The sequence below is a fragment of the Amblyraja radiata genome, chromosome 20, assembly GCF_010909765.2.
Source record: "Amblyraja radiata isolate CabotCenter1 chromosome 20, sAmbRad1.1.pri, whole genome shotgun sequence".
Lineage (NCBI taxonomy): Eukaryota > Metazoa > Chordata > Chondrichthyes > Rajiformes > Rajidae > Amblyraja > Amblyraja radiata.
Window position 1 is genome coordinate 7,204,409 of NC_045975.1, and position 25,491 is coordinate 7,229,899.

At 47.9% G+C, this 25,491-nt stretch overlaps 1 protein-coding gene across 1 annotated transcript in view; it reads left to right on the forward strand.

Annotated features, from left to right (window-relative positions):
• Positions 1-25,491, forward strand: part of cttn (cortactin) — a 38,377-nt gene that overhangs the window by 2,907 nt on the left and 9,979 nt on the right. Inside the window, exons 2-8 of the mRNA XM_033038540.1 lie at positions 8,426-8,509; positions 12,950-13,023; positions 14,903-15,032; positions 17,309-17,419; positions 18,269-18,323; positions 23,006-23,116; positions 25,129-25,322. Of these exons, the coding sequence (XP_032894431.1) occupies positions 8,426-8,509; positions 12,950-13,023; positions 14,903-15,032; positions 17,309-17,419; positions 18,269-18,323; positions 23,006-23,116; positions 25,129-25,322 (759 nt within the window). The remainder of the gene's footprint in view (positions 1-8,425; positions 8,510-12,949; positions 13,024-14,902; positions 15,033-17,308; positions 17,420-18,268; positions 18,324-23,005; positions 23,117-25,128; positions 25,323-25,491) is intronic.

A 25,491-nucleotide genomic window follows, 5' to 3' on the forward strand; every position in this document is an offset into this window, starting at 1 on the left:
ATACACAGTCAGAATCTTTTATTCAAAGGATTGAAATGTTAAATACTGGACAGCATAGCTTTGAGATCAGAGGGGTTACATTTTATTTTGTTTAGAGGCTGGTGGGTAGCTGGGACATGCTGTCAGGCATGGGGGCCGAACCAGATACGATAGTGGTGTTTAATAGGCTTTTAAAAGGCTGTTGGACTAGCCCAACATTTAAGAAGCAGTTAGACGTGGATAGGACAGGTCTGGAGGGATATTGTCCAAATGCTGGCAGGTGGGACTAGTGTAGCTGGGACATGTTGGTCGGGGTTTGTAAGTTGGGTCGAAGGGCCTGTTTCCACACTGTATCACTCCATGACTCTAAATAAGCAGGAAGATGTGCAGGGAGTGGAGGGATATGGATCGCGTACATACAGAGATGATCAGTTTAACTTGGCATCATAGATACTGTAAATGTAAAGTGCTGGAGTAAACACAGCGGGTCAGGCAGAATTGCTGGAGCAAAAGGATAGGTAACGTTTCGGCCTGGGATCCTCCTTCAGATTGCAAATTTGGGGGTGGTGGAAGAGGTTTCAGTCTGAAGAAGGGTACCAACCCAAAACATCACCCATCCTTTTTCTTCAGAGATGCTGCCTGACCTGCTGAGTTGCTTGGGCACTTTGTGTTTATCCTTGGTATGGGCCAGCATCTGCAGTTCTTTCTATAACTTGGCATCATTTTCGGAACAGTCATTGTGGGCTGTTCGATGCGGCATTATTTTACTGCCTGCTGCTTAGGGATATTCATTTAGTAGTTGATGAGCAAAATCAAATGCTTATGGTTATTGAAAGAAAACAAAACATTGATGTGATTACATTGATACATCAGTGATTTTTTTTTTTCTCTATAATAAATTGCAACTACATTGTGAACGAGAAGTAATACCTGGATCTTCAAAAGCGTTGGCCTCTTACACCAGTTGGGTTCCTGCACTCCAACTATGAGTCATCCAGCCACATCGCTGTGAGCTAATCCTGTCAAGCCCTGAAACATATGTGCTTGGTTAGGTGGTCTGTGTACCACACCGTACACTGAAAGCTTAATTCTTAATGTAGAATGAATCTTTCCATTTAAAATTGACATGCTTTCATTTAGAGATACAGTGTGGACACAGGCCCTTCGGCCAAACCGTGTCTGCGCTGAGTGCTAGTGCTACCATACACACACTCGGGCCGATTTTAATGAAGCCAATTCATCTACAAACCTGTACGTCTTTGGGATATGGCGGACCAATTGAATAACTACTTTGGTTCCGTCTTCACTAAGGAAGACATAAATAATCTGCCGGAAATAGCAGGGGACCGCGGGTCAAAGGAGTTGGAGGAATTGAGTGAAATCCAGGTTAGCCGGGAAGTGGTGTTGGGTAAATTGAATGGATTAAAGGCCGATAAATCCCCAGGGCCAGATAGGCTGCATCCCAGAGTACTTAAGGAAGTAGCTCCAGAAATAGTGGATGCATTAGTAATAATCTTTCAAAACTCTTTAGATTCTGGAGTAGTTCCTGAGGATTGGCGGGTAGCAAACGTAACCCCACTTTTTAAGAAGGGAGGGAGAGAGAAAACGGGGAATTACAGACCAGTTAGTCTAACATCGGTAGTGGGGAAACTGCTAGAGTCAGTTATTAAAGATGGGATAGCAGCACATTTGGAAAGTGGTGAAATCATTGGACAAAGTCAGCATGGATTTACAAAAGGTAAATCATGTCTGACGAATCTTATAGAATTTTTCGAGGATGTAACTAGTAGCGTGGATAGGGGAGAACCAGTGGATGTGGTGTATCTGGACTTCCAGAAGGCTTTCGACAAGGTCCCACATAAGAGATTAGTATACAAACTTAAAGCACACTGGCATTGGGGGTTCAGTATTGATGTGGATAGAGAACTGGCTGGCAAACAGGAAGCAAAGAGTAGGAGTAAACGGGTCCTTTTCACAATGGCAGGCAGTGACTAGTGGGGTACCGCAAGGCTCAGTGCTGGGACTCCAGCTATTTACAATATATATTAATGATCTGGATGAGGGAATTGAAGGCAATATCTCCAAGTTTGCGGATGACACTAAGCTGGGGGGCAGTGTTAGCTGTGAGGAGGATGCTAGGAGACTGCAAGGTGACTTGGATAGGCTGGGTGAGTGGGCAAATGTTTGGCAGATGCAGTATAATGTGGATAAATGTGAGGTTATCCATTTTGGTGGCAAAAACAGGAAAGCAGACTATTATCTAAATGGTGGCCGACTAGGAAAAGGGGAGATGCAGCGAGACCTGGGTGTCATGGTACACCAGTCATTGAAAGTAGGCATGCAGGTGCAGCAGGCAGTGAAGAAAGCGAATGGTATGTTAGCTTTCATAGCAAAAGGATTTGAGTATAGGAGCAGGGAGGTTCTACTGCAGTTGTACAGGGTCTTGGTGAGACCACACCTGGAGTATTGCGTACAGTTTTGGTCTCCAAATCTGAGGAAGGACATTATTGCCATAGAGGGAGTGCAGAGAAGGTTCACCAGACTGATTCCTGGGATGTCAGGACTGTCTTATGAAGAAAGACTGGATAGACTTGGTTTATACTCTCTAGAATTTAGGAGATTGAGAGGGGATCTTATAGAAACGTACAAAATTCTTAAGGGGTTGGACAGGCTAGATGCAGGAAGATTGCTCCCGATGTTGGGGAAGTCCAGGACAAGGGGTCACAGCTTAAGGATAAGGGGGAAATCCTTTAAAACCGAGATGAGAAGAACCTTTTTCACACAGAGAGTGGTGAATCTCTGGAACTCTCTGCCACAGAGGGTAGTCGAGGCCAGTTCATTGGCTATATTTAAGAGGGAGTTAGATGTGGCCCTTGTGGCTAAGGGGATCAGAGGGTATGGAGAGAAGGCAGGTACGGGATACAGAGTTGGATGATCAGCCATGATCATATTGAATGGCGGTGCAGGCTCGAAGGGCCGAATGGCCTACTCCTGCACCTAATTTCTATGTTTCTATGTGGGAGGAAGCAGGAGCACCTGGAGAAAACCCACGGGGTCACGGGGAGAGCGTACAAACTCCATGCAAGCAGCGACCGTAGTCAGGATTGAACCTGGGTATCTGATGCTGCAAGTCAGCAACTCTACTGCTGTGCCACCTTGCAACATATATTGCTACATATATTATCATTATTATTATTATCATCATCATCCTTTATTGTCATCTTGCAAGGCAACAGTTGTACAGTGCAAAATGAGAAGACGTTTCCCAGGGAATACCGGAGCATCGCACATAAAATAAAAACATTTCACACATAAAATAAAAACGATAAAATAAAAAAATAAAAAATATATATTGCAACATATATGGTGTTTTGGTTTAAATTTACAGCATGGAAACGAGGCATTCGGCCTTCTGAGCCCAAGCCGACCATCGACTAGTTCTGTTATCCCTGCCTCTTCATCCACTCCCTACACACTAGGGGTAATTTACAGAGCCCAATTAACCTACAAACCTGCACGTCTTTGGAACGTGGGAGAAAACCAGAGCTCCCAGATGCAACCCACACTTAACAGGGAGAACGTGCAAACTCCACACACACAGCACAAGGAGTCGGGATCAAACCCGGGTCTCTGGCGCTGTAAGGCAGCAACTCTACCCGCAGTGCTGCCATCAGAGTTTTGTCCGTGGAAGGAAAATCAAATCAAACTTTTGTTGGCCGTTTTTCTGTGGAGTTTTGTTTTTCAGTTTTATTGGCAGTTAAATCTAAAATGTTTAGTTCACCCGCATGTTTGCTGGTGACATTACTGGGTTTTTGGATGCAGTGAGAATTGGATCGGAGGAAGGATTTGATGGCCAGGATTCAATGTTTCTATGTGTTTAAGAAGGAACTGCAGATGCTGGAAAATCGAAGGTACACAAAAAAGCTGGAGAAACCCAGCGGTTGCAGCAGCATCTATGGAGCGAAGGGAAAAGGCAACGTTGCCTTTTTCCTTTGCTCCATAGATGCTACTGCACCTGCTGAGTTTCTCCAGCTTTTTTGTGTATCTTCAATGTTTCAATGATACTCAGTGATACATTATTGCAGCTATAGTGAAATGCTTTGTTCTTGCATGCACCCTGGCAAAACCACACAGCAGACTTCACCGAGGCTGCACACGGGTGTTGCCACCGACAATGTTACAGAACTTCACCGAACAGTCCTGTCCGCTGCCTGCGGCGTGTGGGTGCAGACCACAACCCCCGCTCCCATCCAGCCAGATCCCCATCATTCTCAGCGGCCAGGATATCGGGGCGATCTTGCTCTCCACGCAGCTCTGCAAACAGTGGAGGTCCTTTGGAAGTTTAGACGCCATTTCAGCGATGGCCATCAATGATGGGGGGAAAAAATGAACGGCTAACTTTCATCCAGGATAGTGTTGGACAGGACACAGAAAGGCTCCTCTTCTGCTGTGAGATATGGCAAGTATCTAGAATGGAGCGATGAAAGAGTCTCCACCTGGCACCATAATAAGCGGTAGAGTTGCTGCCTTAAACCCCTGTCCCACGGTACGAGTTCATTCCAAGAGTTCTCCCGAGTTTGCCCTGATTCGAATTCGGAGATTTACGGTAATGGCTGCTCGTCGGTACTCGGGGCTCTCGTGGACATTTTTCGACGTTGAAAAATCTTCACGAGTCTTCCCGTGCGTACCTGCCGTTAGCCAGTCTTCCCGAGTACCTGTCGTTAGCGTTACGCGTCGCTAAGAGACGTCCCCGAGCTCCGATGTACCCGCTACGTTCATTCTCCATGCTTACCCCGAGTTTGATTTTTTTTTTAAACTCGGGAGAGCTCTTGGAATGAACTTGTACTGTGGGACAGGGCTATTACAGCGCCTGATCTGGTTTGATCCTGTCTACGGATGCTGTCTGTGTGGAGTTTGCGTGTTCTCCTTGTGACCGTGTTGGTTTTCTCCAGGTGGTCCGGTTTCCTCCCACATCCCAAAGGTTTGTTAGTTAATTGGTCCTCTGCAAATTGCCCCTTGCCCCTCGTCCACAGCCGCGATGGAACCCGGGTCTCTGGCGCTGTAAGACAGCAACTCTACCGTGCCGCCACATGTGCCAAATATGATGGCAAATTAAACGAATCCCACTCCACTCCCTGCTACCTTCAGGTAGAAGGTACAGGAGCCTGTAGACTGCAACAACCAGGTTCAGGAATAGCTACTTCCCCACAGCCATCAGGCTATTAAACCTGGCTCGGACAAAACTCTGAACATTAATAACCCATTATCTGTTATTTGCACTTTATCAGTTTATTTATTCATGTGTTGTAGTCAATGCCTACTATATTCTGTTGTGCTGAAGCAAAGCAAGAATTTCATTGTCCTATCAGGGACACATGACAATAAACTCACTTGAACTTGATCTCAGCATACCTCCATTCCCTGCTTATCCAAAAGCCTCTTAAATGCCCTCATCATACCTACCTCCACCGCCATCCCTGGCAGTGTGTTCCTGGCACCCACCTGCTCTCTGTGTAAAAGGGAAAAAAAGACTTCCCCTACACATCATCTTTAAATGAAACAGAATTCAAGTCTGCCTGCACTGGGCCTCGAACCTGAGGTGTCTGGCTCGGTGAGTTTCCAGATGACGCCCACACTGAAGAATCTGCTAGTTAGTATTCTCTATCATTTCTTCCTTGTGGGCGGCAGCTGCACATTTCAGTGCTGCCTTCCCCATCCTCCCATTAGCTAGCTCTGTGGATTAGAATGACTAACAGCAAAACCTAGTCACCAAAGCCTGCCGCTCGGGTCCCTTCCCAGCTACTGCACAGAAGAATGTGTGTGTGTGGTTTGGTTTGGTTTTTTAAATAGTGGGTTTGGTGAAAATTCTTTACTGGTAAGGATTTCTGTTTTGTTTATGGACTGCTGTTCTTTGGTCGGATGGGGGGGGGGGGGGGGCGGAAGAACAATGTTTGAAATGTGATCCTCCCAGATATGCCTGGAACTTGGCCAGGAGTGTGACACTGGATCTGCCGAAGGGTGATGATTGCATAAATTACTGACTGTTACCGGAAAAGGTGAAATAAATGCCCAGATTCGGGGGAATCAAGAACCAGACGATAGAGGTTTAAAGTGGAGGGGGGGGGGGGGGGGGGGGGGGAAGGTTTAATAGGAATCCGAGGGGTAACATTTTACACGCAAAGGGTGGTGGGTGTATGGAACGAGCTGCCAGAGGAGGTAGTTGAGGCAGGGACTATCGCAATGTTGATGAAACATTTAGACAGGTACATGGATAAGACGGGTTCAGAGGGATATGGGCCAAGCGCAAGTAGGTGGGACTAGTGTAGATTGGGCATGTTAGCCAGTGTGACCAAGTTGGGCTGAAGGGCATGTTTCCACGCTGTACGACTCTCTTTCTAAATGGCCTCTTTAAAATTTCTGCCATGCCACAGAGATCAAGCCAAATTAAAACGTTTGAGTGGCATGCTTGAATCAATGCCGCAGGTTAATAATGTTGGTTTCTATTATGTTATCCATCTGTTTTCTTGGCACGGAGTCAAACAATCGTGTGGTTCATTCCCATTCCTGAGACTCAAGCAGAAAAATATCTAGGAAGGAACTGCAGATGCTGGTTTACAAAATGGTGGAGTAACTCAGTGGGACGGGCAGCATCTCTGGAGAGAAGGAATGGGCGATGTTTTGGGTCGAGACCCTTCTTCAGACTGGGAGATGAAAAAATGTTGGCTGGTGTACAGAAGTATAAGGGAGCACTGTAATGTCACAGTGAAATTTAGTTTAGAGATACAGCACGGAAACAGGCCCTTCGGCCCACCGAGGCCATGCCAACTGGCGATCCCCGTACACAAGCACTATACTGCATACAAGGGATAATTTACAATTTACCGAAGCCAAACAACGTACAAACCTGCACGTCTTTGGAATGTGGGAGGAAACCGGAGCAACCGGGGGAAAGCTCACGGGGAGAACGTGCAAACTCTGTATAGACAGCACCCGTAGTCAGGATCAAACCCGCGTCTCTGGCACTGTAAGGCAGCATCTCTGCGGCTGTGCTGCCCAGATGTCAAGTGTTGGTTTTACAGGGTGGAGACGGGGGAATGTTTCCTCTGGCAGGGCAGTCCACAGCCAGGCGTGGCCGCTCAGGATGAACCTGGCTCATTTGTGATTGGGATCGGGAGAAATTCCATCACTGAGGCTATAGTTATCTTTGACATTGCGTCCGCAGAGAGCTGTGTACGCGGGCGGCCCAGTGCATCACGCAAACCAGCCTCCCACCCGCCTACGCCAGCGACACTTCCCTTTGCCTCGGGAAAGCATCCAACACCAGCAGGTCACGGTGGCGCAGTGGTAGAGTTGCTGCCTTACAGCGAATGCAGCACCGGAGACGCGGGTTCAATCCCAACTACGGGTGCCGTCTGTACGGAGTTTGTACGTTCTCCCCGTGACCTGCGTGGCTTTTCTCCGAGATCTTCGGTTTCCTCCCACACTCCAAAGACGTACAAGTCTGTAGGTTAATTGGCTTGGTAAATGTAAAAATTGTCCCTAGTGGGTGTAGGATAGTCTTAATGTGCGGGGATCGTTGGTTGGCGCAGACCCGGTGGGCTGAAGGGCCTGTTTCCGCGCTGTACCTCTAAACGAAACTAAACGTGATCTAAGACCACTCGCATCCTTGTCGGTCTCTCTTCTCTTCTCTTCTCTTCTCCCCTCTCTAGTCCGGCAGGAGATAGAAGAGCTTGCATGTGGGTACCACCAGATCCGAAAGCAGCCTCTTCCACAGCGATTGTTTGTCTTCCAGCCAAAATTGGTCGGTATTATTGATCAGTCTGAAGAAGTGTTTTGACCTGAAATGTCACCTATTCCTGTTCTCCAGAGATGCTGCGTGACCCCCTGAGTTACTCCAGCTTTTTGTGTCTGACTTTGGTGTAAACCAGCATCTGCAGTTCTCTCCTGTACAGATACCTGTTGAGGAGAGGGTATCCCTTCATTTTCGTGTTTGTGTTGGACATGTCTGCAGTTTTACAATTGCCAGTGCACCATTAGATGCAAAGGGCCTTTGGATGTCCTGGATGGATGTAAAAGGCGCTATACAAATGCATGTCTTTTATTCAGTTTGCTCAGTGTTTTGTAGTAATTGATGTAAATCAACGCACATCTGTAGATTCAGGAACAGTTTCTTCCCAGCTGTTATCAGGCAACTGAACCATTCTACCACAACCAGAGAACAGTGCTGAACTACTATCTACCTTATCTGGGACCCTCAGACTATCTTTCATCACTGGCTTCACCTTGCACTAAATGTTATTCCCTTATCATGTATCTGTACACTGCGAATGGCTCGATTGTAATCCCGTACTGTCCTTCCGCTGACTGGTTAGCACGCAAGAAAATCTTTTCGCTGTACCTCTGTACACGTGACAATAAACTAAACTGAACAAAATCTCTTTTCCAGATGTGGAAAGCAGCTGCAGGCCGGACTATTTCTGTGTCAGCACCAGACGATGGCGATGATTGGGATACAGATCCTGACTTTGTGGTAAGAATTTATGAGTTTCCTTTACAACTGAGCGGCACGGTGGTGCAGCTGGTTGGGCCGCTGCCTCACAGCGCCCCAGACCCCGGTTCGATCCCGACCTCGGGTGCTGTCCTTGTGGAGTTTGCACGTTCTCCTTATTATCGCGCGAGTTTCTTCCAGGTGCTCTGATTTCCTCCCACATTCCAAAGGCGTGCACATTTTGTAGGTTTAATTAGCCTCAGTAAATTGCCCCATGTGTGTAGGGAGTGGATGAAAAAGAGGCATAACATGGAACTAGTGTGAAAGGGTGATTGTTCGTCGGCATGGGGGCTATGGGCCGAAGGACCTGTTTCCATGCTGTATCTCTAGACTAAGCTAAACTAAGCTTTGATTGGATTTGATACACTGGCTTTCAACATCTTGGTGTGTCTAAGAGCAGTCAATGAAATTGCAGAGTGACACAGCACGTAAATGGGCCCTTCGGCCCGCCATGCCCATGCCATCCTTATTGCCAACCTGCACTAATCCCATTTGCCCACATTAGGACCATCTCCTATGTCTGTGCAGGATAGAGCTGCAGATGCTGGTTTACATCGAAGATAGACAAGCGTAGGCAAGACCGAGCGCAGGCGAGGCGATCGTTTCACTGAACACCTCCGCTCAGTCCACCTAAACCTACCTGATCTCCCAGTTGCTCAGCACTTTAACTCCCCCTCCCATTCAACATGATCATGGCTGATCATCCAACTCAGTATCCTGTACCTGCCTTCTCTCCATACCCCCTGATCCCTTTAGCCACAAGGGCCACATCTAACTCCCTCTTAAATATAGTAAATGAACTGGCCTCAACTACCTTCTGTGGCAGAGAATTCCACAGATTCACCACTCTCTGTGTAAAAAATGATTTTCTCATCTCGGTCCTAAAAGACTTCCCCCTTATCCTTAAACTGTAACCCCTTGTTCTGGACTTCCAGAACATCGGGAATAATCTTCCTGCATCTAGCCTGTCCAACCCTTAAGAATTTTGTAAGTTTCTATAAGATCCCCCCTCAATCTTCTAAATTCTAGCGAGTACAAGCCGAGTCTATCCAGTCCTTCTTCATATGAAAGTCCTGCCATCCCATACTGTCTCCGACTACATTTTATCCCTGTTTGCTTTGTTAGTTTCTCCCAGCTGACAATGATCTATTCTACATTGTTCTTGATCTACACCTTGCACATTCTTATCTATACACTTCCTTATCAATGTACCTCCCACTCCCCTGACATCCGTTTGAAGAGGGGTTTTGACCTGAAACGTCACCCATTCCTTCTCTTCAGAAATGCTGCCTTTCCCAGTATTTTGTGTCCATCTTCCTTCTATGCCTGGCCTGTTTATGTCTAAATGCCTCTTAAATGTAGCCAATGGCACTCCTTATCTGATTGTGAAGGAGAAGCTAGCTTGGCATTTAGTGTCATCAGTGATTTGAGAGGCAGAGGTAGCTCTGCTTTAGTTGTGTTGTGTAGATAAGAACCCTCATGTTATAGAAGAATGCGTTGGAAAAACAATAGTGTCAATGAGGGAAAGGGACATCGAGAGTTTCAGACTCGCAGTAACAAAGTTATATTTCCGCAGGATTTCGATAAATGAAGATCTTTTCAACGGCAATAAGTTTTTATTTTTTGTTTTTGCAAGCTAAAAATACAGAAGGCTTTACGCTACATTGTCTAATAGAAGTGTCAATAGAAGGCAGCATTAGTGGTGGCACAGTTGTTGCTTTACAGCGACAGAGACCCAGGCTCGATCCTGGCCACGTATGGAGTTTATACGTTCTTGCTGTGTGTTTTCTCCGGGTGCTCCGGTTTCCTCCCACACTCCAAAGACCTACGGGTTTGTAGGTGAATTAGCTTCTGTAAATTGTCATTTATCCCTAGTGTGTAGGATAGTGCTGGTGTGGGGGGGGGGGGGTGATCGCTGGTCTGCGCAGACTCGATGGGCCGAAGGGCCTGTTTCCATGCTATCTCTGAAGTCTAATCTGTCCATGATTCATGTTATTCCCTTTATCGTGTATCTGCACAGTGTGGATGGATTGATTGTAATTAGAAACATAGAAACATAGAAATTAGGTGCAGGAGTAGGCCATTCGGCCCTTCGAGCCTGCACCGCCATTCAATATGATCATGGCTGATCATCCAACTCAGTATCCTGTACCTGCCTTCTCTCCATACCCTCTGATCCCCTTAGCCACAAGGGCCACATCTAACTCCCTCTTAAATATAGCCAATGAACTGGCCTCGACTACCCTCTGTGGCAGAGAGTTCCAGAGATTCACCACTCTCTGTGTGAAAAAAGTTCTTCTCATCTCGGTTTTAAAGGATTTCCCCCTTATCCTTAAGCTGTGACCCCTTGTCCTGGACTTCCCCAACATCGGGAGCAATCTTCCTGCATCTAGCCTGTCCAACCCCTTAAGAATTTTGTAAGTTTCTATAAGATCCCCTCTCAATCTCCTAAATTCTAGAGAGTATAAACCAAGTCTATCCAGTCTTTCTTCATAAGACAGTCCTGACATCCCAGGAATCAGTCTGGTGAACCTTCTCTGCACTCCCTCTATGGCAATAATGTCCTTCCTCAGATTTGGAGACCAAAACTGTACGCAATACTCCAGGTGTGGTCTCACCAAGACCAACTGCAGTACAACTGCAGTAGAACCTCCCTGCTCCTATACTCAAATCCTTTTGCTATGAAAGCTAACATACCATTCGCTTTCTTCACTGCCTGCTGCTCCTGCATGCCTACTTTCAATGACTGGTGTACCATGACATCCAGGTCTCGCTGCATCTCCCCTTTTCCTAGTCGGCCACCATTTAGATAATAGTCTGCTTTCCTGTTTTTGCCACCAAAATGGATAACCTCACATTTATCCACATTATACTGCATCTGCCAAACATTTGCCCACTCACCCAGCCTATCCAAGTCACCTTGCAGTCTCCTAGCATCCTCCTCACAGCTAACACTGCCCCCCAGCTTAGTGTCATCCGCAAACTTGGAGATATTGCCTTCAATTCCCTCATCCAGATCATTAATATATGTTGTAAATAGCTGGGGTCCCAGCACTGAGCCTTGCGGTACCCCACTAGTCACTGCCTGCCATTGTGAAAAGGACCCGTTTACTCCTACTCTTTGCTTCCTGTTTGCCAGACAGTTCTCTATCCACATCAATACTGAACCCCCAATGCCGTGTGCTTTAAGTTTGTATACTAATCTCTTATGTGGGACCTTGTCGAAAGCCTTCTGGAAGTCCAGATACACCACATCCACTGGTTCTCCCCTATCCACGCTACTAGTTACATCCTCGAAAAATTCTATACGATTCGTCAGACATGATTTACCTTTTGTAAATCCATGCTGACTTTGTCCAATGATTTCACCACTTTCCAAATGTGCTGCTATCCCATCTTTAATAACTGACTCTAGCAGTTTCCCCACTACCGATGTTAGACTAACTGGTCTGTAATTCCCCGTTTTCTCTCTCCCTCCCTTCTTAAAAAGTGGGGTTACGTTTGCTACCCGCCAATCCTCAGGAACTACTCCAGAATCTAAAGAGTTTTGTAAAATTATTACTAATGCATCCACTATTTCTGGAGCTACTTCCTTAAGTACCTTAAATTGTGTATTGTCTTTCCGCTGACTGGATAGCACGCAACAAAAAGCTGTTCACTGTTGTACACTCGGTACATGTGACAATAAACTAAACACAAAGGACTGTTTATAACCAATTCAGACTATTTAATGCAAAGTAGTTTAGTTTAGAGAAGCAGCATGGACACGGAGTCCACACCGACCAACAAACCCCGCACGCTAGCACTATCCTACACACTAGGGACAATATACAATCTTCACCAAAGTCAATTGAAGGGCCTGTCCCACTTGGCGATTTTGTTTCCGGTGACTGCCGGCATCATTGACTGATGTATCAGGTCACCGAAAGATTAGCTGCGTGATGACGTGTTGGCGCGCGGTGTTTTTTCAAGTGTCTCAACATTTTTTTTTGTCGCCGCTGGATTTTGAAATGTTCGAAACCTTTTGCCGACCCTGCTGTGATGCCGGCAATCGCCGAGAAAAAAATCGCCAAGTGGGACAGGCCCTTTACCTACAAACCTGTACATCTTTGGAGTTTGGGTGCAAACCGGAGCAAAACCCACAAGGTCACGGGGAGAACGTACAGACTACATACAGGCAGCACCCGTAGTCGGGATCGAACCCGAGTCTTTGGCGCTGTAGGGCAGCAACTCTACCGCTGCGCCACCATGCTGCCCCAATGGTGTTCCCGCATTCATCCCTGGCGTTCTATCTAATTCCGGTTGTTGAAATGCACGCTATAGCGGAGCTAATTGCACAGCCGTTTTTTCTGTTTCCTTTCTATCGATGACCTGCACGTCAGTCGGGGTCAAAGAGTTATTGTCCTGCTTTTTGTTAACCAGAACGACTTGTCTGAAAAGGAGCAGCGATGGGGTGCCAAGACAGTGCAAGGATCCGGACACCAGGCCCACATTAAGTGAGTATCCTCCTCCAGGAGTGTGGCACGTAATGCTGCCCTACCTGCCTCTCTACTCTTGCAGGTAACGTACCGAAATGTGTAGGAAGGAACTGCAAACGCTGGTTTACACCGAAGATAGACACAAAATGCTGGAGTAACTCAGCGGGACAGAAGGAAGGAATGGGTGACGTTTCAGGTCAAGCCCCCTTCCTCGGACTGAGAGTCAGGGCCAGGCAGCATCTCTGGAGAGAAGGAATGGGTGATGTTTCTAAACTTGTGAGTTTAACTTACTGACATTCGGTCGCGGCGTGGCTCTGTGGCAGGAAGTGTCCAGTGATTTGCTGCTTCCTGGATGGAATGTTGCGTGTCGGGCAGGAAGCAAGGATTGAGTGTTCAATGCAGAAATAAAGGACTGCAGCAGCTGGTTTATACCCGCGATAGACACTGAAGTAACTCAGTGGGTCAGGCAGCATCTCCGGAGAAAAAGGATGGGTGACGTTTCGGGTCGGGGGGGGGGCCCTCTTCAGACCTTTTTCGGTTACGCCAATGCTGTATGTGCTCTATCTATTGAGTGTCCAATGTCTGGAACTTGTGTCATGTTTGAAATCTGTAGAGAGAGAACCAGAGTTTAGTGACGACTGGAGAATGATTTGGGCTTGGCCACAATATTGCTGCATCCTGAAATTGTTTTACAATGGAAGTGTTCTACACTGCTCCACCCATTATGTGCCCCGAGATCGCACTAAACTGCCATGCGTGCAATCACCAACCAGACTATTCCACGTCTGAAGAAGGATCTCGATCCTGAAACGTCACGACCCTTCTCTCCAGAGATGCTGCCTGTCCCGCTGAGTTACTCCAGCATTTTGTGTCAATCTTTGGTGTAAACCAGAGTCTGCAGTTCCTTCCTACACATTTCAGTGAGCTTTACACCTACTGATTGGGTTTTGTGTCTACCTTCGATTTAAACCAGAGTCTGCAGTTCTTTCCTACGCATACTATTCCATGATGATGGTTGATCCGAGCATTTAAAAGATTGCGATTGAGTCTACGTTTTCTACTTTAGTGTAAACGTACGACAAATTCTGGATTTTAAACCCGTTTTGCAGCTGTTATGTTTATTTTAGTTTGGAGTTACAGCATGGAAACAGGCCCTTCGGCCCACTGAGTCCATGCCGACCATCGATCACCCGTCCACGCTACTTTTATGTTATCACTGTGGTCTTGGGGATGTGAGAGCAAACCGAGGCAGCAGCAGAGGGAAGGTACAAGCGGAACCGAAGGCTCAGTAATAGACGTCTATGCATCGATATTGGAGGTTGCTAATACATTGAGTTTGTGTTGTTTATTGTGTTATCTACGAGTCTTGTGTTAACAGCCCCGTTGTGCTGCTGCAGGGCGGCACGGTGGCGCAGCGGTAGAGTTGCTACCTTGCACCACCAGAGACCCGGGTTCGATCCTGACTACGGGCGCTTGTCTGGCGGGAGTTTGTGTGTTCTCCCCGTGACCTGCGTGACTTTCCCCGAGTTCTCTGGTTTCAAATTCCAAAGATATCCAGGTTTGTAGGTTAATTGGCTTCAGTAAAAGATTGTGAATTGTCCCTTGTGTGTAGGATAGTGCTAGTGTAAGGGGGGGGATCGCTGGATCGTTAGAGATACAGCACGGAAACATGCCCCTCGGCTCACCAAGAGAGCTAGATAGGGCTCTTAAAGATGGCGGAATCAGGGGATGTGGGGAGAAGGCAGGAACGGGGTACTGATTGGGGATGATCAGCCATGATCACATTGAATGACGGTGCTGGCTCGAAGGGCCGAATGGCCTCCTCCTGTACCTATTGTCTATTGTCCTGTTTGCATTGCAGTTCTATCTTTATCATTCTATACCTTGCTTTACTCAGCTTGCAGGAGCTCAGAGAAAATGTCTCCCAGGAGCATAAATCGCTCAAACAGAAAGAATTAGCAGACGGGCCTAAAGCTTCGCACGGATACGGCGGGAAATTTGGCGTCCAGGACGATCATATGGATAAGGTAAGGATGTGGACTTTGAAACACATTTTCGGCGCTGGAGCAGATCCCAATTCTGTTAAGCCCCTGTAGTGCTTTTTTTTTGTTGAGAATTGGCATCTGCAGTTCTTTGTTTCTCCCCTTTGTTTCTCCCCTGTTCAGTATCACACACACACACACACACACACACACACACACACACACACCGCGCACACACACACCGCACACACACAGCGCAAACACACAGCGCACACACACACAACAAATTACACTTCCTACCGAAACCAATTAACCTACAAACCTGCATGGCTTCGGAGTGTGGGAGGAAACTAAGCCCCTGGGGCAAACCCACGAGATCAGGGGACTAACTTGCAAACTCCGTACAGACAGCACCGGCAGTCAGGATCGAACCCGGGTCCCTGGTGCTGTAAGGCACTGCTGAGCCACCGTGTTGGTTGAATGAAGCTTGTCGTTCACGACTGAGTTGTCTATTAATTGCTGCAGCATTCACGGGGTTAAAGTATGGCAGCTGCATTCTCGTGCCCTGATCAAATCGAGACACCAAATTTGTGCAACTAAAAATAATGTTTGTAAAAATAAAAACAGGAAATTCTGGCCAAACTCGATACTTCCGTGGAGAGAGAAACTTAAGTTATCATTTGGTGTCCGTGGCCTTTTAATCTGAAGATCAACGTTTAGACAAAAATAAAGACATTGAGCACAACTGAGCAAAATAATGAACTAAAATTAACCTGACTTCCCCTTTTGTCTCTCGGGCCTTAAGCCTACAATCCTTGGATTCCATGTGTCTCGCACTGGCCTGCTCTGATCTTCAGTGGCATCAGAGAGGAGTTTTATTTTATTTTTTGCTATCTGTTGCCAGCAAAACGCTGGGGTCTCCGTTGCACTGTTTGATTCCAGTGTTAATGCGAGATAATTCAGCCCATGGGTCTCACAGCATGGTGGGGACTCCCATACAGCTGTGGTCATGGACAAGTTGGGGTGAGGGGGACTGCATGACTCTGAGTCTGAAGACGGGTCTCGACTTGAAACGTCACCCATTCCTCCTCTCCTGATGCTGCCTGTCCCGTTGAGTTACTCCAGCATTTTGTGTCTATCTTCGGTGTAAACCGGCATCTGGAGTTCCTTCCTGCACGGAGGCGGCACGGAGGCGTAGCGGTAGAGCTACTGCCTTACAGCGCCACGGTTCAATCCTGACTACGGGAGCTTGTCTGTACGGAGTTTGTACGTTCTCCCTGTGACCTGCGTGGGACCTTCGGTTTCCTCCCGCACTCCAAAGACGTACAGGTTTGTAGGCTTGGTATAATTGTAAATTGTCCCTAGTGTGTGTACGATAGTGTGAATGTGCGGGGATCGCTGGTCGGCACGGACTGTGTGGGCCGAAGGGCCTGTTTCTGCTCTGTATCTCTAAATTAAGCTAAAGATGACCGAGTCTAAACCTGCTGAGCTCTCTGTCCGGGACGATACAATACAATACGGTTTTATTCGTCACATTGCACATAAAGTGCAAGTGAAATGAATTTGTCAGCAGCGGTACAATGAGAAAGAACACACAATACACAATAAAAATTTAACATAAAATTTAACAAGGCACACAATTTGGCCAGTCCTCCTCCATTTCCCCCCGTGGTCGGGACCAGAGTCCAGACCAGTCCAGAGTCGGCTCTTCCCCACCGGAGACCGCGGCTTTAGGTTGGTGTAGGCCGCAGGCTGGCGATCGAAGATTTAAAGTCCCCGCTGCAGCCAGAAGCACCGCAGGGCCGGCAGTCGAAGCTCCCCTCCAGGGGTGATGGTAAGTCCACGCCAGGTCCGCGGTAGAAGTTGGCCGCGGGCCGGCAGTGATGGCTTCTTCTTCTCCCGGGTCCCCCACGAGCGATCCCGGGCTGCAGACGCCGCGCCAGCTGGAGCATGGCTCTTCAGGCTGCCGGCTGCCGCGGGCCAGCGAAACGGAGCGCTCTCCTCCGGCGAGCCCCAGCGAGGGCTCGCCTGCTCCACGCCGAGAGTCCACGCTGCGCCCGTCGCTGAAGCCTCCGGGAAAGGCCGCGCCGATCCTCATTGTTAGGCCACGGGGGAGGCGACCTGGAAAAAGTCGCCTCTCCATGGAGGAGGCGACCGAAGCGGTTTCCCCATCACCCCCCCCCCCCCCCCCCCCCCACACACACACCCCCCACACAAAGGAACAATGGGATGAAACCTGTCCATTCTCAGACTCTCTCACTTTTATTTGAGTCTTTAACGCGATTGTTTTTTTTTAACGTTGAACCCGTCTGTCTTTCCAGTCAGCTGTCGGGCACGAGTACATCGCCAAACTTTCCAAGCACTGTTCTCAGACGGACTCGGTGAAAGGATTCGGAGGGAAGTTTGGCTTGCAGAAGGACCGCGTGGACAAGGCAAGTACGCCTGTTGCCCGCGTTTAATTAATTGACTCTGCAATATACATTCCCCCCCCCCCCCCATACATACAACATAGAACTGTACAGCACAGGAACAGGCCCTTCGGCCCACAATGTCCGTACACACATGATGCAGAGCTGCCAAGTAGTATGGATTTTCCATATTTAGTACGGAAATGTGATAAGAATACGGATGTATGGATTTGCTTAGTAAAATACGGATTTTTTTTAAATCGGCCCGACTTCCTGTTTCTTGCTGCTTAAATGCAAGGAAATAAAAAGTCATACTGTAATTCTAAAAATTATAGCAGATTAAATCTATTAGTATTTTAAATTTCAAGCAGGCTGATTTTTTAAGCTTTGATCTGCCTGTCCCGTTACAGGTTTAAACAGCGCTGTCAGTTTAGCGCGTGGGAATTTAAACAAACAACGCTATGGGTTCTAATGATAACGCTACCAGCTGGAGCGCTGTTGCCTTTACACATAAGGCTATGGCCCCCAGTTTTCTGACTGGTCACTTCGCCACTTTGTCTGAATTCTTGAATTGGATATGCTCGTACTCCCACTGCAAATTGTGTGAAGAAAATAAAGACACAAAACGCTGGAGTAACTCAGCGGGTCAGGCAGCACCTCTGGAGAACATGGATAGGTGACGTTTTGGGTCGGGAACCTTTTAATGGGCAGTCTCAAGAAGTGTCCCGACCCAAGATGTCGCCTATCCATGTTCCCCACAGTTGCTGCCTGACCCGCTGTGTTACTTCAGCACTCTGTGTCTTTATAAATGAACAAGCGTCTGCGGTTCCTTGCGTCCGCATTGTGTGAGGTAACGATTCTCTTCTCTTCCAGTCTGCTGTGGGTTTTGAATACGAAGGCAAGACCGTCAAACACTCATCGCAGAAAGGTATGGTGCTTTCACTCTTTGGATTTTAGACTGGAAAACTGTTGATGCAATGTGGAAATCTGCTTTTTACTGCTGCATGCTCTCAAAGCATTTTAGAGTTACAGCGTGGAAACAGGCCCTTCAGCCCAGTCGGGTCAAGCAGCCTCTTTTAGCTTAGTGTTTAGTTTAATTAGAATCGATGGATTGTGTGAGGTTTAGTTGAGATTAGAGATGCAGCACGGAAACAGGCCCTTCGGCCCACCGGGTCCGGGTCGACCAGCGATCCCGGCTCACTAACACGGTGCTACACTCACTGGGGACAATTTACAATTTCACCAAAGCCAATTAACGGACAACCCTGCATGTCTTTAGAGTGTGGGAGGAAACCGGAGCGCCCGGAGAAACCCACGCAGGTCACAGGAACGACGTACAAACTCCGTAATGACAGCGCCCGTGGTCAAGATCAAGCCCGGGTTTCTGGCGCTGAGCCACCCTAAGGGGGATATGGATGAGTGATTTTTCCAGTTGGGACCTTACTTCAGACTTTTCAACTTAATTAATACATTTTTTCAAAATTTGGAATTAATTGAATTACGAAAAGCAATAGGCCATCGATCTAAAATCACTTTTCTTTTCTTCTTTTTGCAATTGTACAGCAGTACAGAAGATTCAGGCACTTCTGCCCATGGTATCTCTGTTAGATGCCAAATTAAATTCATCCCTTCTGCCTACACCACCTGCATGTTCCTTTTCCATGTCTGAAAGCCTCTTTGTATTGTATTGCCAGGTGGCAACTTCTCTACATCGGCGAGACCAAGCGCAGGCTCGGCGATCGTTTCGCCCAACACCTCCGCTCAGTCCGTCTTAACCAGGCTGATCTCCCGGTGGCTCAGCACTTCAACTCCCCCTCCCATTCCCAATCTGACCTTTCTGTCCTGGGCCTCCTCCATTGCCAGAGTGAGGCCCAGCGCAAATTGGAGGAACAGCACTTCATATTTCGCTTGGGTAGCTTACGCCCCAGTGGTATGAACATTGACTTCGCTAACTTCAAGGTAGCCCTTGCTTTCTCTTCATTCCCACCCTCACCTTCCCAGTTGTCCCACTGTCTCCGCCAAATTCTTTCTTTGTCCTACCCCCTCCCCTGACATCAGTCTGAAGAAGTGTCTCGACCCGAAACGTTGCCAATTTGTTCTCTCCATGGATGCTGCCTCACCCGCTGAGTTTCTCCAGCATTCTGTGTCTACCTTAAACACTATTGTCATATCCGCTTCAACCACCAACCCGAGCAGCATGTTCCAGTCACTTACAACTCTCTGTATATAGAATAAAATGCCCCGCACATCTGCTTTCAAGCTTTTCCTCCCCTCATCTTGACCCGCCTCTGCTGTTTAACATTTCCACGCTGGGGGGAAAACGATTCTGACTGCCCCCTCTATCTTTCCTTCCATAAATGTATTCATTTCTATCAAACCTCCGTCAGTCCAAAGAAAACAATCAAAGTTTGTAAACCTCCCCTTATAGCTGTTACACTCTCTCTGATCCAGGCAGCCTTCTGATAAACCTCTTCCAGAGCTGCCACATCCTTCCTGTAATGGGGGTGTCCAGAACTACACACACTACTCCAAATGTGACCTAACCAGTAGTATAAAGCTACTACTTGGCTGTGTAGGAAAGAACTGCAGATGCTGGTTTAAACAGGAGAGAGACACAAAATCTGATCAATAGGCGTAAATCTCACAAAATGTTACTCGAGTAATATTTTGCTTGACGTGAAAGGGACTCAAACTACAATTCTCAAAAATTCTTGCTGGCCAAGACCATGGAAATATTATATCTGAAAGATGTCTGCTCTTTCCAGACTGAAGAGCATGCATTAGGGAATAAAGGGAAGTTATGCAAAGTTGATATGCTAAGTTCAGTATGTGTAGGAAGGAACTGCAGTTGCTGGTTTAAACCAAAGATAGATACACAATGCTGGAGTAACTCAGCGGGACAGGCAGCATCTGTGGAGAGAAGGAATGGGTGATTTTTCGGGTCGAGACCCTTCAGACGACTTCATTCTGAAGAAGGGCCTCGACCCAAAATGTCACCCATTCCTTTTCTCCAGAGATGCTGCCTGGCCGCTGAGTTACTCCAGCATTTTTTTTTGTCTATCTTCATGCTAAGTTCAGTATCCAAACTGCAGCGACCACACCTGATATAGAACTAATTATAACTCGGATAAGGATTGTTGTACCTTGTTAATCATTAGCTCCATGCCTATTAATATTCCCGCACGGCAAGTTTTACTTCAGCTAGTTCCTTCAGTGGGAGTGCCTTAACCTTGGGAGTTTTCAGGAGATAAGCGAATGGGCGATAGAGCACTCAGAAGAGGAGAAATTGTTTTTTTTAGTTTAGATTACGGATATCCAGCACGGAAACGGGCCCTTCGGAGCACCGACTCCGCGCCGACCAGCGATCCCCGCACACTAGTACTATCCTCCATACGGGGGACAATTGACTTAAAGAACCTCCGTATCCAATGTTCAGGCTTTGACTACTTTCAAGAATGAGATCAATATAATTTTGAAGACAAGATATTTTTACGGATCAAAAAAGGTGATTGTATCAAAACGTGGAAGTATCTGAGAGGGGGTAGGGTCTGGGGAGGGGGGGGAGAGAGAGAGATAGATGTCTCCCTAGTGCTCAAATCCACAACTAGGAAGTACAGATTTGTATTTATTCATGTGTGTGTTTACGTATATAATGGTATTTGGACACTGATCTGTTTTGTAGTGAATGCCTACTATGTTCTGTTGTGCTGAAGCAAAGCAAGAATTTCATTGTCCTATCAAGAACACATGACAATAAACTCTCTTGACTTTAGACTTTGACTTTGAGATTCCGATTAAGAAATTGCCCACTGACGTCAGAGTTGAAAAGGAAGTTCTCTCAGAGGTGGTGGCCCTTTGGAATTCCCTACCCCTGGGAGATTGGAAATAAAGAATATGAGGGGCGAGGGGGCGCTGTCCTGTGCGCGGCTGCCCAGCCAGCAGTTGTCTGTCTTTTCACCGTTTTATTTTTATTTTTAGTTAGTTAAAGTGTTTTGTTTGGAGGTCTAGACTTTTTTATGTGGGGGGGGGGGGGGAAGGGGGAAACTACCTTTCAGGGTCCCTATCTGGTCGGAGAGGCAGCGTTTGTCCGGGCTGCAGCTTCGACCCGTCCTCGCGGCCTACCAGCGGGCCTGGAGCGGTGTTTCCTGTCGGGGACCGCCCAGAACCTCGGGTTCGGCGGCGGCACAGCGCTGGAGCGCTATCGTGGAGCGGACGATGCCTTGCCTGGGTCGCCGCGCTGGAGCTCCGGTGAGCTGAGACCGCCGGGAACAACATCGCGGAGCTGCGGGACTGTGGAGCGGCCAGCTGCGGGCGGCGGCGCCGAACTTTACACCGGGAGCCTGGGATCTCGAGACGAGATCGCCAGTTGTGGAGCTCCAACCGGCGCGGCCTTGTCGGCTTCGGAAGCCGCGGCCTCCACTACGGAGGCGGCCGTTCCAGGGTTCCCAGGCCGCTGTGAGGACTCTCCCGACGCCGGAGCAACATCACCCGGCGAGAACGGCCAGGAACATCGGGCCTCCGTAGAGGCAACTGTGGAGGCCTCAATGGGCCCGACTATGGGTGAACTGGGGTTGGGGACTGGACTTTGTGCCTTCCCTCATGGTGGGAGCCATTGTGGGGGGGATGTTCTTAGTGTTTAAGACTCTCATTGGTGTTATGTCTGTATTCTTTTGTGTGCTGCAAAATGGCAAAAAGCATTTCACTTCACTACACCTAGGTGTATGTGAATGTGACTAATAAAATACCTTTGACCTTTGAGTGTGAGAGACTCGGACTACAAGTAGGACTTGTCTGAGGCTACTGCTTGATGCCCCTACACATAGAGTTATCTTGTGTGACCAATTCGACACTTGAGACTGTGTAAGAACAGTAGATTGCACTGAGACCATACGCAAGAGTCGACGCGGTTCCAGCCCCATCTTGTAGTCTTCCAGTCTGAAATATTTTTTTTAACGTTAATCTTAACTTGAACATAAAGGCCCGTTGTCTTGGCGACGGCACTGGGTCACAGTTGCAGGGGTCGGCCTGGCCAGGTGATGTTTTCGATGTTCTCCACCGCCACTCCGTGCCGCTGCAGGCCGCGCATGATCTGCACGCTCGGCCTCTTGGCGCGGGGACGCCCGATCCAATCGAGCTCCGGGCTGTTGCAGACCTCCGGTGGCCCACACCGCTGACCGCTCGATCTGGACACGACCACCCGCGAACGCACCGTCCCTCGTCACCCACGACCGCGGCTCGGCCTCTGTGACCCTGAGCGCCTCCCGCATCCGTCCCCAGTACACTGGTCACCACCCAGGGTATGACCCCCCCCCCCCCCTTTCCTCTCCTCCATCTGTCGCAGCCGCCATCTTGAAGGGCCTTCAGTTTTTCTTATCGAGTCCACGCACAAGATCAGAAGTTGTTCAGCCAGAGTTGAACACGCTTCTCAGCATCTGCATACAAGATGGCGTCTGTCTTGTGCTTCTTGTGCGTGGTGGTGGAAACAGGGCCGCGACGTGAACGCTCTTTCCTTCAACCCGTGGCCTTCAGTGAATCTGCAGTTTGTGAGGTGTTTTGCGTTTAAATTTAACTCTCTTGCTTTGATTTAACAAAAGGTGTGTTTTACTGTAGATTATTCCAAAGGATTTGGTGGCAAGTATGGAGTGGAAAAGGATAAGGTGGACAAGAGTGCCGTTGGCTTTGAATACCAAGGGAAAACGGAGAAGCACGAGTCGCAGAAAGGTTGGTGTGTTTTTGTGATCATATCATGGGTGCAGTGGGCTAGCATGAACTATAATATATGTTTATTTTTGTGTGTGTGTGTGTGTGTGTACTTGTGTGTGCATGTGTGCGCGCATATATATGTGTATCAAGAGAGTTTATTGCCATGTGTTCCAGATAGGACAATGAAATTCTTGCTTGCTGCAGCACAACAGAATAGTGTAGGCATAAATACAGAACAGTTCAGTTCAATATACACATAAATAAGCAGATAAAGTGCAGTAGGCTGTTACAGTTCAGAGTTTGTTTGTTGGCAAGTTTAATAGCCTGATGGCTGTGGGGAAGTAGCTATTCCTGAACCTGGATGTAACAGATTTCAGGCTCCTGTACCGTCTACCCAATGGCAGCGGAGAGATGAAGGTGTGTGTCCTTGATGATGTTGGCCGCCTTTTTGAGGCAGCGACTGCGATAAATCCCTTCGATGGTGGGGAGGTCAGAGCCGATGCTGGACTGTCTATAGTTTACAGTGCACTATGTTTACATATTCTGTCGCGCTGCTGCAAATAAGAATTTAATTGTTCTATCTGGGACATGAAACACTCTTGACTCTCACTTGATTAATTCATCAGTGTCGGCTTGAGTTCAGTGATCGTTGATGGTGTTGGTTTGGAACCCACTGCTTATCTCTAAACTAAACTACAAGCGAGCCATCCACCGTTTACAGATACACGATAAAATGAAGAACATTTAGTACAAGGTAAAGTCCAATCAAAAATTGTCCGAGGGTCTCCAATGACGTAGGTGATAGTCCGATGATCTCCAATGAGGTAGATAATAATAATAATGATGGATGGGATTTATATAGCGCCTTTCTAATACTCAAGGCACTTTACATCGCATTATTCATTCACTCCTCAGTCACACTCGGTGGTGGTGAGCTACTTCTGTAGCCACAGCTGCCCTGGGGCAGACTGATGGAAGCGTGGCTGCCAATCTGCGCCTACGGCCCCTCCAACCACCACCAATAACTCACACACATTCACACACATTCACACACAGGCAAAGGTGGGTGAAGTGTCTTGCCCAAGGACACAACGACAGTATGCACTCCAAGCGGGATTCGAACCGGCTACCTTCCGGTTGCCAGCCGAACACTTAGCCCATTATGCCATCTGTCGTCCCAAATTCTGTAGATGATAGTCCGATGATCTCCAATGAGGTAGCTTTGACGTTAATCTACAATAAAAGGTAACTTATTGTAGCTAATTGACCTCTTTTGTGACGTGGAAGGAAACTAGAGCATTCGGAAGCACCTCAGGCAGTCGTCGAGGGAATGTAAAGCCTGCTGGGGCGGTGCTTAAGGTCAGGATTGAACTTGGATTCTTGGAGGCACTAACTGCTGCATTATTGATCGACACTAAACATGTCCCCATTTAGTTTGGAGACACAGCATGGAAACAAGCCCACCGAGTCCACATCGAGCATCGACCACCCCGCTCACACAAGCTCTGTTATCCCACCATCGCCTCCACCCACCACACACTCGGGTCAATTTACACGGGGCTAATTAACCTGCTAACCCGCACGCCCTTGGGATGTGCGAGGAAACCGGAGCACCCGGAGACAACCCACACAGTCTCGGGGTGAACGTACAAACTCCACACAGACAGCACCCGAGGACAGAATTGAAGGTGGATCTCTGGTGCCGTGAGGTGGTGGCTGTGCCACCCATTAAGGCTGATAGACTTCCAGGCGTTGGTTTGGAAGGTGGGTGTGAACGGTGATGTTGAATTGACTGAGAGTGCCAGTGAATGTTGAATAAGTCCTGCTGCTTCTCAACCAGTTTCACACAGAGACCTGTCCACCCAGCATTGTACGGTGTCCCCATGATATGGGGCGCAAACTCGTATGTTTGTAGACCTCTGATCGCCTTTCAAGCCTCCTACACGCTAGGGACAATCCGTGTGTGTGTGTGTATTAGGTCAGAACCAGAATTTGCTTTTGTATTAACCAACGGCGTTTGATGTCACTAGATTACGTCAAAGGTTTCGGTGGGAAGTTTGGCGTCCAGACCGATCGACAAGACAAAAACGCCTTTGGCTGGGACCACCAGGAGACCACTCAGTTGCACGAATCGCAGAAAGGTGAGCGATGGGCAGCTCAATGCCACAGTGAAGCCTCTGACTCTATCGAGCGTTTGAAGGCACTGGGCCTGTACTCACTGGAGTTTAGAAGGATGGGGGGGGGGAGGGGAGGGGGGAAACCTCATTGAAACTCACTGAAACTCACGGAATAGTGAAAGGCCTGGATAAAGTGGATGTGGTAATGTCACAGAAGTTTTAAGTTGCAATTTATTTGGCCCCAAACACCAACACAAGACATGGCTAGTGGGAGAG